The 20,000-nt window shown below is 50.0% G+C and overlaps 2 protein-coding genes and 1 long non-coding RNA gene across 4 annotated transcripts in view; 2 read left to right on the forward strand and 1 right to left on the reverse strand.

The window, feature by feature from the left end:
- Positions 1-4,845, forward strand: part of shank1 (SH3 and multiple ankyrin repeat domains 1) — a gene marked incomplete at both ends in the record, with an annotated part of 37,748 nt that extends 32,903 nt beyond the window's left edge. The window contains 3 exons of the mRNA XM_084448334.1: positions 1-2,379; positions 3,643-4,542; positions 4,758-4,845. The exon at positions 1-2,379 is cut by the window's left edge and continues 1,315 nt beyond it. Coding sequence (XP_084304460.1) covers positions 1-2,379; positions 3,643-4,542; positions 4,758-4,845 — 3,367 coding nt within the window. The remainder of the gene's footprint in view (positions 2,380-3,642; positions 4,543-4,757) is intronic.
- A 6,222-nt stretch (positions 4,846-11,067) lies between these two features.
- On the reverse strand, positions 11,068-12,671 carry LOC311318033. 2 transcript variants are annotated; one of them, XR_014630783.1, is made up of 4 exons: positions 12,639-12,671; positions 12,068-12,108; positions 11,721-11,759; positions 11,068-11,498 (listed from the first exon to the last, which is right to left on the reverse strand). It is a non-coding gene; the product is annotated as an uncharacterized lncRNA (long non-coding RNA). The 2 variants fall into 2 exon arrangements; XR_014630784.1 differs by having other exon boundaries at positions 12,068-12,655.
- Positions 12,672-16,465: 3,794 nt separating this feature from the next.
- Positions 16,466-20,000, forward strand: part of LOC311318025 (protein kinase C and casein kinase substrate in neurons protein 3) — a gene marked incomplete at both ends in the record, with an annotated part of 5,606 nt that continues 2,071 nt past the window's right edge. The window contains 4 exons of the mRNA XM_084449207.1: positions 16,466-16,525; positions 18,512-18,668; positions 18,768-19,003; positions 19,797-19,952. Of these exons, the coding sequence (XP_084305333.1) occupies positions 16,466-16,525; positions 18,512-18,668; positions 18,768-19,003; positions 19,797-19,952 (609 nt within the window). The remainder of the gene's footprint in view (positions 16,526-18,511; positions 18,669-18,767; positions 19,004-19,796; positions 19,953-20,000) is intronic.

Here is a 20,000-nt window from a genome sequence, read left to right on the forward strand (position 1 = left end):
CGCCATGGCGGGCAGACCGGCGCCCCCGTCCTCCTCGTCCGCCACCACCTTCATCCACCCGCTGACCGGGAAGGTCCTGGACCCGTCGTCTCCCCTGGGGCTGGCCCTGGCCGCCAGGGAGCGCGCCCTGAAGGACGACGGCCGGATGATGAGGAGGGAGAGGGCGGTTGACCACCACTTCGGCCGCCAGGTCACGCTGGGCGCGTTCCCCCCGTCCGCCGTGCCGCCGCAGGCCCCCGGCGCCGTCCAGTCGTCCGGCTCCTCCTACCTGGTCACGTCCTCGTCCCTGGCCGCCACCACCGCCACCGTGGGACGGCCCCCGTCTCCCAGGATCCTCCGGGGCGTTGGCGGGGGGGCGGGCGGCTGGGGCGAGGAGGGAGGAGGAGGAGGAGGAGGAGGGGGGGAGCGGGAGCGCGAGGGGGGCGGGGCCAGGGAGGGGCTGAGGGTGCGCTTCTCCGAAGACAAGACGGTCCACACGACGCACCACTACCAGCCCACCTACAAGGAGCGCGGCGAGCGCGAGAGGGAGCAGTCGAGGGAGAGGGAGCGGTCAAGGGAGCGGTCAAGGGAGCGGTCCAGGGAGAGGGAGGTGGGCTACGGGAGGAAGGCGGAGCAACAGGCGGCGCCGCCCGGCGCCCAACAGCAGCCGCCGCCGCAACGCCCCTCCTTCCTCAGGATGGAGAGCGAGGCGGGGGCCTACATCCTGTCCCTCACCCCTCCCTCACCGCCCGCCAACGCCGCCCCCTCTCACCCAGCCCCTCACGGCGGCGGCAGCGGCATGATGGTCCTGCCCCCGCCGGCGCCCTCGGTCGACGCCGACGACGAGTTTGTCTACGCCGAGCCCCTCCCACCCCCTCTGGAGTTCGCAAACAGCTTTGACCGCGGCCTGGGCGGGATGTCGGCTTACTCGCAGATGATCGCCAACACCGCCCGCCAACAACACCAACAACAACAACAACACCAGCATCAGCAGGCGGCCGCGCCCCCCCCACCCCCTCCGCCGCCGCCCTCCCAGAGAGACGCGTTCGCCGGCGGCTACCCCGCCCACACGCCGCTGCCCTCGCCCCAGGCGGGCGACTCCACCACCTCCAGCCTCACCTCCTACGACAGCGAGGTGGCCAACCTCACCCAGTCCGCCCCCTCGCCCTCCCAGACGTCCCCGAACCCGATGGCCCCGCCCTCGCCCTCCCTCAGCCGCCAGCCCCCCCAGTCCTCGCTCCCCAGACAGCCCCCCCCTCCGCCGTCGGTCTCGCCTCCGCCGCCGCCGCCGTCGTCCGTCTCCTTCCACAGGCCCCTCCCCCTCGCCCACTCCCACCACCTCTACAACAGCGCCCACGCCCCCGGCCGCTCCTCGCCCACCCACGCCGCCCCGCCTCCCGCCTACCGGAGCAGCACCACCCCCACCTCCTCCTCCCCCTCCTACCGGGGCTCCGCCTCCCTGGCCGGCACCGCCGGCGGCGCCGCCACCACCACCACCACCGCCGCGGGCGCCACCTCCTCCGCCCGCCTCCGCCGCCAGGAGCGCGCGCAGCACGCCGCTGCGGCGCACCCCTCTGCCGGCTCCGGCTCCTCCCCCGTGGGCGGGCGGCGGGCGGGGGCAGAGCCGCACCACCCCCCGCCGTGTGCCGCCGCCGCCAAGAGCGGAGGGTCCCTGGAGACGGTGGTGGACTCCGGGATCGAGGAGCTGGACAGCAGGAGCAGCAGCGACCACCACCTGGACAGCATCCTGGGGGGCGGGGCCAGAGACAGACTGGACAGAGGAGGAGGAGGAGGGGGGGGAGGAAGAGGGGAGGGAGACAGGACCAGCGGCGATCTGTACATGAGCTACCTGGACGGACAGACGTTCGAGATGCACAACGCCACGGCGTCCACCTACCCCAAGGCCCAGCGCTTCCGGGAGGGCGGCGGCGCCCGGGGGGCGGAGCTCCGCCGGCAGACCAACACGGCGCCGCCGTCGTTCCACTCGCACCGGCGCGGCAGGGCCGGGGGGGAGGAGGAAGAGGAGGAGGAGGAGGAGGAGGAGGAGGAGGGGGGGCGGCGGGAGGAAGGGGACGACGGCGTCGGGGACGAGGACGGCGGCGGGCGGGGGCGGGACGTCTACAGCGGGACGAGGGACTCGCAGCAGAGCCTGGGGCGCCCCGCCTCGCCCTACTTAGAGCGCCCGCGCACCCCCGAGATCAAGCCCCTGTGGGGGGACGGGGGGCAGGGCGCGGCGGGCGAGGGCGGCGGGGGGCAGGTTTATCTGGAGGGGCGGAAGGTCTATCCCCCCGCCTCCGGTATGAAGTCCAGCATCATCAACGAGCTCAACAGCAAGCTGCAACAGAGGGGCAGAGGAATGGCGGACAGCTGGAGCGCTCAGCGACCGCTGAGTAGACACAGGTATGCCATCACGCACGCGGCCGAGGGGGGATACTGTACGTTCCTGTGTGTTCGTCGGGTATTAGGCTTACCGTACGCGTCCGTGGTCGGTGTGTGTGTGTGTGTGTTGTCGTCGATAGCGCGGATAACCCGCGCCGTTGCTACTGCTACCCCCCGCTGTGGCGAGAGATGTCCCGGTCGTTCGTTTTTGCGACGAGTGTGCGCTTTTTGGGTCGTTGTGTTGCCGTCTATGCCGTGTAAACATCCCCTTTTATACCCGCTTGCTTTGTCTCCGTCTACTCATGTCTTTCAACAACCAGGAACAGGTAATGGAACTCCTCTTTCCTCTATCTCACCATCTGTCAGACCAAACATAAAACACTGACGCCATCTTGGATTTACGGCCTGTTTTACCACAGTAAAGAGAGAAAGGGAAGCCTGAGGTTTAACTCCACTCAGCACATCCTAAACACTGCCTGATGTAGTCCAACTCTCCGTCTCTCTCTCTCGATATCTTTTATCTTAACGGATCCATCAGCTCTCTTAACGGGAAACGGCTGGTAAATTGTGGCGGGAAGTGTTTTATGAATAGCTCCCACTGTGTAGTCTGTACTGTGCTGTAATGTAGGGCTGCACGATTATGACAAAAGATAATAATTGCGATTATTTGCTTCAAAATGGTAATTGTGATTAATAATTGCGATTAATATTTCAAAGTAATAGCTTTAGCTCTGCACAGTTTGCATATGACCTGCTGGGCTTGAGCGACATCATCTTTTTCCAATAATAATTGCGATTATTTGCTTCAAAATGGTGATTGCGATTAATAATTGCGATTAATAGGCCTCTTTTATATATAATATTAATATATAATAACCAAAATGCGACGTTGATTCCTTTCTTGCTACTAACTCACTGACCTCGTTTTCGCTCATTTTCTCACTACTCACAGCTGCGGGTACTCTTGTGACACTTGTCTTGACCTACTGCTATCTGTCTTCTCAGTGAAATTGCTGTGCACAGCGCACTCAGCGGGAACGCATGTGATTGGTCAGACAGCATAAGCGCCTGCGATTCGTCCGTGTATTCCTAGCACACTCAATTCAAAGCAAAATTATTAATCACATTAATTGCGGCCTTTTGCGATTAGTTAATCGCAGAGGTCATTGCGATTTCGATTAATTCACGATTAATTGTGCAGCCCTACTGTAATGTATGTACGGTATAGAGTGCTACTGCTACCCGCGGGTCAGAGGTGACCGTCTCCTCTCTCTCGCACCGCAGGTTTTCGGAGGACTCGGCGTCCGCCCTGAGCCCGCCGTCGGTGCGCTCGCAGTCGCCCTCCCCGGTGTCCCACTCCCAGCCGGCCCTGTCCCCGTCCCCCACCCCCGCCTCCCAGTACCCCGGCTGGACGCGCTCGCCGTCCCCCCAGCCCCCGGTGCCGCCCGGCCCCGCCCAACCCCCCCGCTCCCACTCCCCGCTGTCCCCCAACTCGTACGCCCCCTACCCCACCTCCCCCAAACACCGGCCCGTCTACCGCACCAAGGCCCTGGAGTTCCAGTTCATCCCCAGCAGGGAGTCGCGCAAGGCCGAGTCCCACCACCTGCAGCGGCGCCGCGCCCCCAGTCCCCTCATCTCCCCCTCCGAGAGGCCCAAACTGGGGCCGCCGCGCCCCTCGTCCCTCCCCCTCCTCCCCACCACGCCCCTCTACAGCAGCCTGTACGAGCTCCGCGGCTCCATCACCCCCCCCTCGCCCGCCAACCCCCTGGGCGACCCCTACTTCTCCCCCTCTCCCCCGCTGTTCGCCCCCTCCGGCGCCCCCCCGCCCCCCAACGCCTCCCTGCTGGTGTCGCGCTCACTCTCCCCCACCCACTTCCTGTCCGGCATCTCGTCCCCTCCCCTGCACCCCCTCCCCCCGCCCCCTTGCCTGAGCTACCCCCACCTCCCGCCCCCCTCCCCCACCAAACCCTTCGCCAGTAAGCCACTCCCCTACTGGACCAAGTACGACGTAGCCGATTGGCTGGGATACCTGAACCTGGCGGAGCACCGCGAGCGCTTCCTGGACAACGAGATCGACGGCACGCACCTGCCCTCCCTCACCAAGGAGGACTACCTGGACCTGGGCGTGACGCGCGTGGGCCACCGCATGAACATCGACCGGGCGCTGAGGAGGGTGATGGACAGGTAGGACGCCGGACGCCGCCGGACCGCCATCGGCTAACGCGACAAAACGCCAAAACGATCCGAAATCTCCGGCCAATGCCAGATCAAGGTCATAAAAGTCGCTTGGCAAAACAAGCCGGAGCGGTCCTCTCGGCACGCCGTTAGGGATTGGCTCCCATACAGAACTTAATGTCCGGTGACATGACGACTGTCTCCACTTTGTTTTATTTTCCAAGGCTTACTAGCAGCCCGTTCCCCGTTTCAACTCTGTCGCCTCGGAACGGACGGACAGAGAGACGGAGGGAGGATGGCGGTCGGAGCTGAGGAGACAGACGGAGAGAGAGAGAGAGAGAGAGAGAGAGTGGAGGGGGGGGGGGAGTCAATGAGGGAGGAAGACCCAACTGCTGCTATCCATGGTGGATTCACACAACAAATGAGGAAGAGAAGACTTCACAGAGAGAGACGTGGGGGGGGGGGCTGGAAATCCCAGGGGAGAGATGAGAGGGTGGGAGGGAGGGGGGGGGGTGTTTGACGATCCATATAAACACCGCCTGGCACTCACACACACACACCGACACACTCACACACTCACACACCAACATAACACAAACACTCCCTTCTCCATACACGATTACACACTATGAAAACGGATTGACGAAGATTAGAGACTGAGGCAAAATAAATGATATTGATGTAAACAGTAAACGACAACAAAACTGAGCCGTACGACTTTAAGAGAAACAATCAACCCCCCCGCATCGTCCCTCCCCGGGTTTTCTGCTGGTTCTGAGGGAAGAGAGAGAGGGAAGGCTGCCCTTCTCGTTAATGTTTCAGTTTTCTCCTCCGCTCTGCCCTTGAGTTAAGTAGCCATCTTGTTTAACAACTCACCCCACCTCCTGCAGGCCTGGCAGTGTTCAGGTTGAGGAGAAGACCCCGCCCGCAGTAGGTAGACCGCAAACGGCGAAACCCCCCGTGCGAAGAGTCGACCGGCTGGAAACGATGCTGTGCTGAGTGAATTTGATCGTCCGAGCCAGGTGCTGAGGTCAGACAGACGCACTGTAGCTCGGGCGCCTGTGTTTAAATGTGCGTACGAGAGATGAGAGACGACTGTGCTTTAGATGACAACCTGCATGCATGTTCTGAGTAGTGATACTGTAGGTAAGGCTCAAGTGGGCCACGTTTGAGTACTCCTCAAATGCATTCCTCCTCCCTCCTTGATTTTAAGAGATTCGCTCAGATCAATCACACTGTTTGATCGGCACCTGTTAAAAAGGGAAGGTTGGGATTACTGGGATTATCTGAACAGGGCCGCGGAGTGCTGCTCAACTGTTATTGGTGGACCTCGTTGAAGTGATCTTAATGGGCGGATCCTTTCTATTGTGATTGGGTCAGACGGAGGCTTGTCTGTATGACTGTGTATGATTGGTTGTCTGTTTTTACCTCACCACTGGGAGGGCTCTGCGCTCGCTGAAGGTCCCTTCATAAGGACCTGTAAACATTTGTATTTCTCTATAGCTTATTTATCATCTAAGTCTTATAACGGCATACCTGTATATACAGACTGGTCACTGTATTACAAATCTGTAGCAAAAATAAGTGCCCAGACCAACTGCATAGAAAATAAACACACCGACACATGCGCGCACACACAGACACACACATACTGTACACACTCACACGCCACAATGGACAAACATCACAGCGCACACACATGGACTCATGCATACACACGCGAATCTCTCTGTGTTTGTGTTAGAATTGATGGGACACATTAAATATACAGTATACAGTATGTTTTGGATTCTAGATGTAATTTCCACATGAGGGGACGTTCAGTTGTTGAAGGAATGCAGTATAAGACGGAATCTCACTGACGATTGACTCTGTTTACTATGAATGACTTCCTAAGCACTGGAGCAAGTGTTAAACCCTTCTAATGTGCTCTGTCCTGAGAGACAGAGAAGGAGAGGGGAGGGAAAGAGGACAAAACTGCCAAATCTCACTCTTTCCCACCCAATCCCCCCACTCCTTCCAAAAATGGAACTCTTTCTACGGACCCCTAAGAGGACGCGAGGAACTGATGCCCTAATGAATGGGATAGGAAAGATATGCTTACATCTGTTTTAATACTATGATTGTTCTTACATCAATTTTTAAACTTTAAATGGGTCTGGAATACTGCTATTGATATGAAGAGAATTATTGTTACTATTATCATTACTATCATCGTCCTTACTGGTATTGGTGCATTTGTTAAGAGCTGCAGTTCCCCTGTTCTGCCTCTGGTGGATGAGATGGCGCTGTTCTGCATTTCCTGTCATCACAGCCAAGTACCCCATTACCAAGATTATAATCAATCATGTATAGAGACACAGTATAGCCATGCCATGACATTTCTTATCAAGGTATATAAAAGACCAGGATCCTGTCTGCCATATTAGAATATTTAAACACAGAATATTCATAAACAATCAATGTGGAGGGATATGACTTTACTAGTAGCTTTATATTCAGTTTAATGTTTAAGGCAGTTGAATGTCATTGCGCGGGACACTGGCTTTAGAGTAAAAATAACGTGCTTTATAATAAGTTCAAATGGTTAGATTCTGTTGCATAAATCATAATGCTTCTTGCAAAGTGGAGATATTTAGCCAAATGTTGATGTTTTTGTTGTTTTTGGATAGATGATAGATTTTAGTTTTGATTGGATAAGGAAATGATAAGACACGTATTTGACTGAAGAAGACATCGTTCTCAGGGGAACAGATTTGCGGGTTCCCTCTGTTCCTATTTGATTATCCATCAGCCATCCAACACTCTCTGACTTGTGATTCTGATGGAGAAAAAGCTGAACACTTGAACCTTAACAGCCCTGGTTAGGCCTACATGTCAAATCTCCCTCCAAGCCATGTTGGGGGTAATGATGCAGATGATAAAATGTATCTATAAATAACCTGATTTGGTGATAGCCAAGTCAAAAGCTACAGTCAAAGATATATTTTTTTCACAATTAATTTATTCAATAGAATTGTTTGCCATTTCAACAGCCATTTGATGACTAGTGGTTTTCATGTTGCATGTACTATTTATAAGAGATACTGTCCTGCAGTTCTCTCAAATATAAGGGCTCTTTCATGACCTCTAAGCCTACCGACGGCTTATCAACATCGATCTCACCACATCTGCCTCTCTCACGTCACTGAGTCCTGAAACACCCATCTCATGGGTCCGTCCGCGACAGCGCTCTCATTTCCCCGCCATCACTGTCATTTCTGAAAGATGGCGCGAGTCTTCAGATAATGACGCCGTCAACACGCACAGACCACACATTCACGTGAGCGGAGTTCGATGGGGAACGGTTTCAGTGATTGCTGTGCTATGCTGATGCTCTCGGGGATCATAATTACACATAAGCAAATGATATAGCAATAAGGACGATGAAAATAATGGTCATCCTAATTATGGTTTAAGATTTTAAAAAAACAACTAAAAGTTCTAAAGAATCTCTGTCTTCCAAATGTTTATCATGAAAAAGGTACAATTTATTTGTTATTTAACTTAAGTGCTTTCTATACAGTCCACCCCATTCCCTAAGAACGCAGTAGTACAGGTAGTATCATGATCTCCAGGACGTTCATCTTCCTCCTTTCTGACAGCTGCTGAAATGTGCCACTTTTGGTTAACGCTCCTGGCATCACAAGTATGCAGTGAATTCATGTTTATCTTTGGATAAACAAGGTAGGCTATCGTCAATGCTTATGTTAATGCTTCCATTACTTTTTGAGTGTATATATACAGTACGGTGTATACTGTATGGAAACACAGTAACTTTAAACTGCAGTCATTGCCATTTTGACTGACAGATGTAGTATACTGTCTAAAGAAAGAATTTGACCTGAGGGAATTGGTCAGGCTGTATAGAAAGCATCTAGTTTCCTTTAAGAGATCTTTTAAAAATGAAAATATGATACAGATGAGTAACTTACAGAATATATATATATGTATATGTTATATACATATACGCACATTCATATAAACAAATTTCAAATGTTTTAAGATTATAAATAATACATTGTTAGAATTATAATAAAGATGCAGAAATAAAGTATTGAGTCGAGATTTCTTTATGTCACATGTAATGTACAGTTACAGTGAAATGACACTTCTGCAATTTAATCAGCCTTTCCACTCACATCAATCCAAGACACCATGGTTAACACACCAGAGACAATTAACCCTGTAAAACCCACATAGTAAAACATTTTTATTCAACCTTTCAGATGGTGTTGTAGGATGCCTTTGGAGAATGGAATAATACAATGTTTGCAAAATGTGTAAAGGGTTTTGTGGGAATGTTGGTACGTTACAACGTTGGGTGAGGTGGGTAGCAGAATTCCTTGTAGGCCATTTGTACTCATTGTCTGAACAACAAGGTACAGACATTTATACCTCAGTAAAACCACTAAGGGTTCATTTGCACAGCATGTAACATGAATAATAATATCAACATTTGTCATATTTTTGTGATTTTATTAAAAAATTAAAAATAGGCATACATCTTTGAAATGAAAAAAATAACATTCCTTTAGTGTATTGGTGGCGGGGCAAAGCGTTTACACATTCCACTACAGTATTTACACATTTCACACAATACTGTCTGGCCAACCTATTGTGAAATGGTAAATGGACTACACTTATATAGCGCTTTTCCACCTTCGCGGCACTCAAAGCGCTTTACAATGGCCTCTCATTCACCCATTCACACACACACACACTCACCAATGGCGGTAGCTGCCATGTAAGGTGCTAACCTGCTCATTGGGAGCAATTTGGGGTTAGGGGTCTTGCTCAAGGACACTTACAACATGTGGACAGTCGGAGCCGGGATTCGAAGACCCCCACTTACAACCACACCCCACATTCCCGAACATTCGCACCTGTTCCACAAAAATGCAACAGGCATGTAGCAACTTATAATGTAATAAAGGTTCATAATGTAATAACGGCTCATAATGTAATAACTTATTACATTATAAACTAACTAAAAAGTTCATAATGTAATCATCAGCTCATAATGTAATAAAACCATGCGCTCATAACGAAATAACTGATTTGCGCATTATGTAATGACTTATTACATTATGAGCCTTACTGGGGCCGCTCATAATGTAATAACAGCTCATAATGTAATAATGGCTCATATAGTTAGAAAAGCGTTATCATTTTTACCTCTGCCATTCCTGTGTGGGAGGAAGGTAATGCATTCACTTGTCTTTCTTTCTGTGTCTTGTCTGTCAGCATGTAGAAGCCAATAATGTAATAACTTCTACACTCTTATGATCACACAATAAGACCAATTTCTACAAAGCGTGGTGGAGGATTGACCACAGGGCTGACCAAGGTCACAACTGCAGACTGACGACAAAAATGCACTTATAGGTGGTCTGTGTTTGACTATGATTTGTACATAGGTGGCGCTACTGTAACCAACTCAAAGCTGGCTGGAGAAGTGGTCTTCAGAAGACCAGGGACCATGATTGAATTAAGTGTTTGCCCTTTTTCATGTTATCCCGTGGACGTTTTGTCTGATCCAAAATCAAATGTATTCATTCAAGAGAATGGAGTTCATGTAGTTTAAAAGAGCATTTTCTGTGTTTATAAGAAGTGCAGGACATAACTTGTAGTTTGTCATTTATCCAGGAATATCTACAATACTATGCGTCCAAGATTGTTTTATTCAAATAAATAGGTGAACACTCCTTCCATACAACCTGATGAAGACCATCTAGTCAAAATGTTGCTCTTAATATTTTCCTACTAACATTAAATACATGACACCAGCAGGATACCATATTTGGCAAATGCCAATCGAGCTCCACGGTGCTGGGCAGTGAGCACAGGGCACATTACAGGACGTCGGGCCCTCATGAAGTCTGTTTCTGATTGTTTTGTCAGAGACATTCACACCAGTGGCCTGCTGGAGGTCATTTTGTAAGGCTCTGGCAGTGCTCATCCTGTTCCTCCTTGCGCAAAGGAGCAGGTACCGGTCCTGCTGACGGGTTAAGGACCTTCTACGGCCCTGTCCAGCTCTCCTAGAGTAACTGCCCGTCTCCTGGACTCTCCTCCATGCTCTTGAGACTGTGCTGGGAGACACAGCAAACCTTCTGGCAATGGTACGTATCGATGTGCCATCCTGGAGGAGTTGGACTACCTGTGCAACCTCTGTAGGGTCCAGGAGCCACACCATGCTACCAGTAGTGACAATGACCTTAGCCAAATGCAAAACTCACGGAAAATCAGTCAGAAAAGATGAGGGGAAAAAATGTCAGTGGCCTCCACCTGTAAAACCATTCCTGTTTTGGGGGTCGTCTCATTGCTGCCCCTCTAGTGCACCTGATGTTAATTTCATAAACACCAAAGCAGCTGAAATTGATTAACAATCGTCCTCTGCTACTTAACTGACCAGATCAATATCCCAGAAGTTGAATTGACTTGGATGCTATACTCCGATTAAAAAGTGTTCCTTTAATTTTTTTGAGCAGTGTATATACAGCATGTGGGTTTAGAACAGAAAGGATGCAGGGGACAAGTTCTTCACTACACAAGTTATTCAAAAGAAAACAGCCTCTCAGGACACCCAAGTAAACACATACAAAATATAACTAATTGTAACTAAACAGTATGCATAAATAATACATTAACATTGAATAAAACATCAACGGTCAAGCCGTCACAAGAGCATTAGAAAGGTTTACATTTCGGGCGACCACAATTTAGGTATTTGTAAGGTGAATGGTTGCTTGTGCCCATGTCTGAAACATATCTACTGAGGTGGGAATACACGTTAATGGGGGCATATCTGTGTGTGGATTCTAATTTTTCCGCTTCACATTTAAACACATTGGGCAGGAAACTAGAGGGACTGTTGTTGGGATGTCTCTTCAGTCCAGCCACCCGACTCACCTGAAGACACGTTTCTGCAAGAGAGGGAGATGTTAGCAGATTCAGAGAGAATGAGAAATTCCCATCATTCAACTACAAGTTTCTCTCCTGGTGAAGGATGACAAGTAAACTTTATTTATATAGCGCCTTTCACAGCACGAATGCACTAAGCGCTTCACAATACAAATAACACATAAAAATGAATAAAGAGCGACATACAAAATGCAATACGACATACAAAATAAAAGGTAACTCACCTGATAGTGTGCAGCTCGCCGACAGACTTTGTTTGATACCTTTTGGGAGAGAAGAAAGGGTAAGAACAGCGCAATGATCCCAAGTTAAGAAACATTTCTGGCCAACTCTCTTCAGACCCTGGCTTGTCAAGGCCAGAGACGCACTTTAGTCTCCACTGATATTCAGAGCCCAGTGCTAAACATCATTGATGAGAGAGAATTATGACTGGATAATATTTGGACCCACCCAGACTAGTCCCACTGGTTCTGTTGTACACATTAGAACGAGAACTTTGCCTCCATGTTCTAAGAGCTGAACACGGCATGGGTGGATGCAGTCCGCGACGATAACGCAACGTGAAACTTACCCTATCTCGTCCTGGCATCAAACAGGCCTCGTTGGCAACCACTGAAAATAAAATAAAAATTAAGGGCAATGCAATATGCCATTGTTCTATAGACTCACGGCCTATCGAACGTTGCTTAGCAGCTAAATATCATTCTAGCTAACGTATAAGTAGCTAGCTACTGTTCTATTAGCATTACTGTAGATACGTTAGCTAGCAAGATATAAGCAGCAAGCTAGCTGACGTTAGCCACCTTTGCGTGTCCTCAGGTTCTGGCTTGTCAGGGCCAGAGATGCACTTTATCTCCATAAAAATTCAGAGCCCAGTGCTAAAACATCATAGGAAGGAGGCATGATAAAAGCGTGCTGGTTAACGTTGGTCACGTATCTCCAATATAGTATGATCGAACATATGGGTAGCTAGCTTTACTGCTATGGCGAATTCGAGACGTCAAAGATTATAAACTGGATAGAACTAGCTTTAGCGGGATTTGACATCCTTACACGACATTAGTGGTCACATGGATTCCTATTAAGGAGCATATATAAACCAACAATTTTAAATCAAGTAATCTAGTTGGTTAGCTACTTACACTGGAACAGCACGTGGCTTCGCCCTCCTATCCTGAGAAAGAAGGGCCGGCCACTACGAAGATGGCCGTATTTATATGCCCTTTCCAGGAAGGACCCCGAGTGTTTGCTGTCTACAATAGTCGCCTTATGAAAATACGATTTATTTATTCTTATGGAGGAGTGTATAGAGTGAATATAACAAAAATAGCTGCTTAAAAATATGCTGTGACTCAAAAACGAGCTTGTTGGATATGTTGTGCGCACAATAACAATGGGGGAAATTACCGTACTGTCGTACGTTTTTTCCATGTCACCTAGGCCTACATGGTAAGTTTTTTGTGGGTGTTTTATTTGAATTGCTTGGGCGTTAACTTAAGTCATAGCCTACAGCAGTGCGTATTTTTTTCTTGTTTTCAATGTAAGCATGTCAGTTGAGCCTTTAGTGACTCACAGTCTCAGCTGTCTTGTTTTTGAAATGACATGTCCTGACAAGGCAGAGCCAACAAGTGTTGCATGCAAGTATGCATTAGGTCACTAGGCATGTATGTGTGCCCCCTATACTGGAGTTCCCCAGTTTCAAAATCTCTCTTTCTATCTCTCTCTCTCTTTCTCTTTCTCTTTCTCTTTCTCTTTCTCTTTCTCTTTCTCTTTCTCTCTCTCTCTCTCTCTCTCTCTACCCCCCCCCCCCCCAAATCATCCACATCCACGTACACCAAGACCGGATGTCATAGCAGCTGTGGCAGACCCCATGTACCCTGGAGGAATGAGTTGGGGAGGGGGGGGGGGGGGAGGGGGCAGCAGTATGGCTTTTCACTTATCTCCACTGAGTATTCTGTCTGATTCTGCGCTTTTTATTACAGAACATGAAATACGATTGTGTAAATTAGACCAGACTACACCTCCGGTCTTCACTCCACACAGCACACACACACAAACACACACACGCACGCGCGCACACAACACACAGATTTATTCAAATTGGTAGACTACTTTTCCTCGACCACAGGCGCAGATTTACTAACACTAAAAGCCAAAACATTGCACACTGTATTAACACTTCACTGGGAGAGGCAGAGCAGGGGTGAGGGGGAGAGGAGAGGGGGGGGGGGGGGGGGAGAGCAGGGGTGAGGGGGAGAGGAGAGGGGGGGGGGGGGGAGCAGGAGGGAGGGGTGCTGTCCAGCGGTGGGGTGAGGTACAGAGAGAGAGAGAGAGCTAGTTCCCTGCAGCTGTTTTGGAGAGAGACGGAGAGAGAGAGAGGGAGAGAGAGGAGAAAAGGGAAAAGACGGCCAACTCATCTGACACTAAAAGTGGGCCAAAGAGAAGGAAGAAGAAGAAGAAGAAGAGAGAGAGAGAGAGAGAGAGAGAGAGAGAGAGAGAGAGAAGCACCGCAAAAGGAGTGGAAAAGAGAAAGGACTGCACTGCAGGAACACAAGGAAAACAGAAGTGGAGCAAGAAGAGACTATAGAGGTGAACAAGAACCCCAACTTAGAACACAGAAGTGGGTTAGAACAGCGAGGACCCCAACGGCAGAAGAGAGAGAGGTAAGACATTTAATTCCCTTACAATCTCTCTGCCTAGACAGAGCTACAGTATACCTCAGAAAGATTTGCTGGACTAATACATGTCTATTTCTGCTGTATGCGTTCATACGTTACTATATATTTCCTCTAGGCATGAGTCTCTATGCTGAGTTATGAGTGACAGTCGAAATGGGGACAGGGGGAGGAGAGAGAGTGTGTGCCAGAGGGGGTGAGCGGTGTAGGGGAGGGGTGTGTGTGTGTGGGGGGGGGCAGCAGAGGAACAGGGTAGACAAGGGGTGAGAGAGCTAGCGGCAGGACTTTGAGTCAGACTCATAGATGTCGGTTTTCACTGATAACTGCTGAGCGATTTATTCCTTTAACTTGTTCACTTGGGATATTGCAGGAGTGTTAGATCCTTTGTCCAACTGGGGCAACTCCAGAGTTCTTTTCCCTTTGAAGCTCAGAAGCTTTTTCTGTGAAGCCAATCAGCTTTTTCGGGAGAGCAAATACATACCATACTGTATACTGCGGGCTCAGATGAATTCAAATCTATGCCAGTGGTAGATGGTAAGTGAAATGCTAAAATATTTTTCAAACCGTTGTACTTATCATTGGTTTGTTCTTATATTGGTGTGTGTGTGTGTGTGTTTGTGTGTGTGTGTGTAGCTATCATTCATTATCAATTAGGATTACAGCAATCTCATGGAATGTGGGGACCTGCCAGTGAAACGCAGGGGGCTCAGGAGATATGGAGAGACAGATGATGGAGAGATAGCATTCATTGTCAGTGGTCTCTCTCCCGCGTCTTACTGTACATCTTCTCACATGAGCTCTGCCTCTAGGGAGAGGACCAGGGAGGGAGCAGGATGTAGGGGTCAGAGGTTAAAAAGGAAGTGATTCATCGTATGTGACCCCCTGCAGAGGGAGGGAACAGAGGGCCCTGAGAGAGACAGACAGAGAGAGAGAGAGAAGGAGAGAGAGAGAGAAAGAGAGAGAAAAAGAAAGAGACAGAGAGAGAAAGAGAAAGAAAGAAAGAAAGAGAAAGACAGAGAGAGTGAGACAGAGAAAGAAAGAGAAAGAGAGAGAAAGAAAAAAAGAAAGAGAAAGACAGAGAGAGCGAGACAGAGAGAGAAAGAAAAAAAAAGAAAGAGAGAGAGAAAGAGAGAGCGAGACAGAGAGAGAGAGAGAGAGAGAGAGAGCGAGACAGAGAGAGAGAGAGAGAGATGCATCATAACACTAACATTCACCAGAGCATGATTACCCATGAAGGGAGGCTGATAGAGGGGGTCTGATTGCGTGTGTGTGGGACATAAAGGGAGACAGTGGAACGAGGGACATACAGGGAGACAGTGGCAAGAGGGACATACAGGGAGACAGTAGAAAGCGGGACATACAGGGAGACAGTGGAACGAGGGACATACAGGGAGACAATGGAAAGAGGCGCAGAAAGAGTGAATTCCCCTCTATTAGTCTTGTGATAGAACAGAGTTGGTTACATTCACCGCAGCAAGCCTGAAGAGGGGCTTCATTGTGAGCTGGTGTGGATCATGTGGGTCTTTGTGTGTGAGGGAGTGTTTCTCTTGTGGTCACTGAGCATGTGAGTCAAGCGCGTGTGAGTGTGTGTTGGTTTATGAGCATATGCTTTTGCGTATGTGTGTGTGTCTGTTTTAGAGAGAGGGGGAGGATAAGCCCACCAGCAGAGAAAAAGATAGTGAAAGAGGGGGCAGGGGGCAACCTTCACCCCCCTGTTTATTTCGGGGACGGCTCGTGTTTCAAAGCCGGGTTTTCTGGGAGAGGGCATTCCATCCTCATCGCTGTAGACTAACTACTCAGAACGCTGGTCTCTAGAGTTCCTACCTCACTTAACTCCACTCTGTCTGCTTTCACTGCCAGTCATCAGTCTACTGTGTGTCTACCTCCCCTATCGAAACTCAAATCAGATTTCGCTGTAATTTCATTTTAAAACCCTCGCCATCCCCTCCCGGGTATGTAGATCTGACCTGTTAGGTTCCCATTTCCGCCTGACTCTGAAATTGGACGCTTGTCCACCACTAGCGATAGCTCCCTGACTGTCCCTCCCTGGCACTGTAGTCCCCACACACCCATGCCTCTATGAAAGCTTCTGATCAAGTTCTTACGGTCCCTGCTTTTTCAGACGCAAGACCATGTCCCCGTTCTCGACACCTCACGGTTACATTACAGATTAGTTCGGCGTGCTGCTATCGACCCCGTCATAAGTACAGTATGAACGTCCGCAAGCCACCACTGTGGTGATATAAGGTATGGACTGTTGCTGACCTTTGAACCCCTCTGTTCCAGTGGCCAGGATGTCGACTCTCCCTCCAGAGAATACCCTTGAAGATGCCAACAACCAGAGCTTTTGGATGGTAAGTTTGTGTGTGTGAGTGTGTGTGTGTGTGTGTGTGTTCGATCGAAAGAGAGAGTGAGAAAGGAAGTGTGTGTGTGAGAGAGAGAGAGAGAGAGAGAGAGAGAGAGAGAGAGAGATAGTGTGAAGCAGGGACAAAATAAGGCCATCTTGATAACCTTGCAGATGAATCAGACAAAATAATATTGTTTTCCATAGTCCAGTGCATGCAAGGCCATCCTATTGCATGTTGTTTTAAAGGTCAGATTAGTGACTCTCTCTTCCTGGTAAAATTTTGCGACATCCACTTTGTACACAGGTCACATAGCATCCCCATCCCACTTTAGGCTTATTCTACTTTCATGTGATTTCATTCGTAGTCAAATGTATTAATCAAAATAATTTAAATAATAATAATAATAATTTTGCCTACCCAATAGGATGAGGGAAGACAGTGGGTGAACTACTCCTTTAAATGCTCTCTCCCTGACTCTGGCTGGCCTCCTGGCCGTTGTCCCCCAACCCCCCCCCCCCTCTCCACGTCTCCCGTCCTGTAATTTTGTCAGACCCCCCTCCTGTGCTTATAGTCCAGTTCCTGTTGTCCTGTCATCCTGCCGCCCTGCCCCCCCCCCCCAGATGTCTGTCATTATACTGCCTTGCATCTGTGTTCTGTCTGTGTGCTCTGTTTTATGGAGAGTAGGCTAAGGGCCATTCCATTGTACCGTAGCGTAGCTACACTAAACTGGCTATGTCATGTATAGCGTAGGCTAACCACCAGTGGTACTTTCCACAACCATTGTACGCCTCGTTCGGTTGCACAGCTGTATATGGTACGTACATGAAATTAGATTTACATCAGAGAACCGTGTCTGTGCTCTCGTGACTGATCTCTTCTGCGCTGGGATTGGCTAGCCACTCAGGCTCATTTGTGGCGTCTTTGTCTTTGCCTTTGTGATTGGCTGGCTTCCGTCGCGCCGTGGCGCTGTTGGCCCCAGGCGAGATTCCTCAGCTGTTTTCACTTATTTCTCAGACGAGTGAAGAGAGTTGGTTCAAACCACAACAGACGAAGAGAGGGTGAGAGAGACGTAAGCAGAGGGATCAGGTGACCTGGCTGAGAGAATGAGAGACGCTTTACAGCTAGTAAACGTGTCAGTGTTTGTTTATGTGTGTGTGTGTGTGAGAGAGAGAGTGTGTGTGTGTGTGTGTGTGTGTGTGTGTGTGTGTGTGAGTGTGTGTGTGTGTGTGTGTGTGTGTGTGTGTGTGTGTGAGTGAGTGAGTGAGTGAGTGTGTGTGTGTGTGTGTGTGTGTGTGAGTGTGTGTGTGTGTGTGTGTGTGTGTGTGTGTGAGTGAGTGAGTGAGTGTGTGTGAGTGTGTGTGTGTGTGTGTGTGTGTATGTGAGTGTGTGTGTGTGTGTGTGAGTGAGTGAGTGTGTGTGTGTGTGTGTGCATGTGCGTGTAAAAGACAGAGGGACCGAGGAGCTACTGGGTAGTGCTTGAGAGGAATGCCAGGAAAATTGTGGAGAGATGTCCAAACTCCACATCCACAAACACGAGTTCCTGCTCTGGATATGTCATCACTCTCTGTCAGACCTCAGGCGCTGCCTCGCACCCTTGTTGTCCCTGAACACAGCCTTGAGTTCGCTCACCTCACCCCATAGCAATGTTTTAACACTGTTAAATGGAACATTCTAGAAAACGAATGTGTGTGAGGATAAGGACATGTCATTGTTGTTTTACATAGGGGAGCACAGTACCGTGGTACCGTTATCAGTTATATAACATCCATGTTGTTAGTGTTCAGGAGGGGTCAGTTGTGACTAAGCACGGTATCTAATCTCATGCTCCTCCTCTCTCGCCATCTTCCCCCCCTCCTCCCTCTCTCCTCCTCCCTCTCTCCTCCTCTCTCTCCTCCTCCCTCTCTCCTCCCCCCTCTCTCCTCCTCCCTCTCTCCTCCTCTCTCTCCTCCTCCCTCTCTCCTCCTCTCTCTCCTCCTCCCTCTCTCCTCCCAGCCTGGGAACTACCAGCGCACGGTGAAGCGCACGGAGGACTCGTTCCAGGCGTGCAACGACATCGTGGCGTGCTTCCAGGAGAGAGCCCGCCTGGAGAGGCAGTACGCCCAGCAGCTCAGCGAGTGGAGTAACAAGTGGCGCCCCCTGGTGGATGCCAGTGAGTACTGCAGCTAGAGGCAGAGCTTGAGGGGGGGGGGGGGGTTGTTGGTCTCTTCTCCAGCTCTCTTCTCTCCCGTCTTCCCCCCCCCCGCCCCAGGCCCCCTGTACGGATCCCTGTTGAAGGCGTGGCAGTGCTTCCTCGCCTCCGCCGACCGCCTCGCCTCCCTGCACTCCTCCGTCTGTCGCTCGCTGGTGTCGGAGGACGGCGACCGCGTCAGGACCTGGCAGAAGGAGAGCTTCCATAAGAAGATGTTCGGAGGCTTCAAGGAGTCGCAGGATTTTGACACGGGCTTCGCGCGCGCCCAGAAACCCTGGGCCAAGCGCTTGAAGAAGGTGGGGAACACAGAATAGAGGACGGCCCGTCTTAAAGACGCACAGAAACGGACGTTTGAGATCATCTAACTTCCGTAGTTTGACGTATTTCCGACGCGAACAAGCTATGAGGGTGGGACATAATGTTTAGAGGAATTTGATTGGAACATTGACAAGTGGACGGGTTTTAAGAACTTTAGACAGATTCGATAGAAGGATAGCGTTGATTGACGGGTGGATGTCATGAGATTATTGGCCTAAAATCTAAGGTACCTGTTGTCGTCATTGCAGGTGACCTACCATTTTCCAGGAAGTTAGAAATTATATACTTTGATATAAGATTACAACAAAAGTAGAATTTTGTAATGTTTTGGGCATACATCGTTGAATAGGTGAACACTATGACCAATTATGTGAACCAAAATCTTTTCATTTCTGTGCGACTTTAAAGACGCCCTAAGCCTGCTGGGTAACTCGAGTAGCCTACATCTCTAAAGAGAGATTCACAGCTTACTGTGCGCTGCAGAGGTGGGCCAGTCGACTGTACGTTTTCTGTACGTTTTCCGTACGTTTTCTGTACGTTTTCTGTACGTTTTCTGTACGTTTTCCATACGTTTTCTGTATGTCTTCTGTACGTTTTTCGTACGTCTTCTTCTGAATGTTTTCTGTATGTTTTTCGTACGTTTTCTGTATGTTTTCTGTATGTTTTCCGTATGTTTTCTGGATGTTTTCTGGACGTTTTCACGTTTTTCACCCCGCCTCGTCTGCTGGCCTGCTCGCTTACTGACGCTTTTGTCCCCGTGTCCCTGTTCAGCTGGACAAGGCGAGGAGTGCGTATCACAAGGCCAGCCGCAAGGAGCACACGGCCAGGGACCGCGAGACCCACGCCAAGGGCAACCCGGACATCGCCATCGAGAAGCAGAGGAAGATCCATGACGAGAAGGAGCTGGCTAGCCAGGAGGCAGAGAAAGTGAATAACCACACCAAATACAGAGCGTCTGCCATGTTTTGGTGCTAG

The sequence above is a fragment of the Borostomias antarcticus genome (genome assembly GCF_949987555.1).
Source record: "Borostomias antarcticus genome assembly, chromosome: 14".
Lineage (NCBI taxonomy): Eukaryota > Metazoa > Chordata > Actinopteri > Stomiiformes > Stomiidae > Borostomias > Borostomias antarcticus.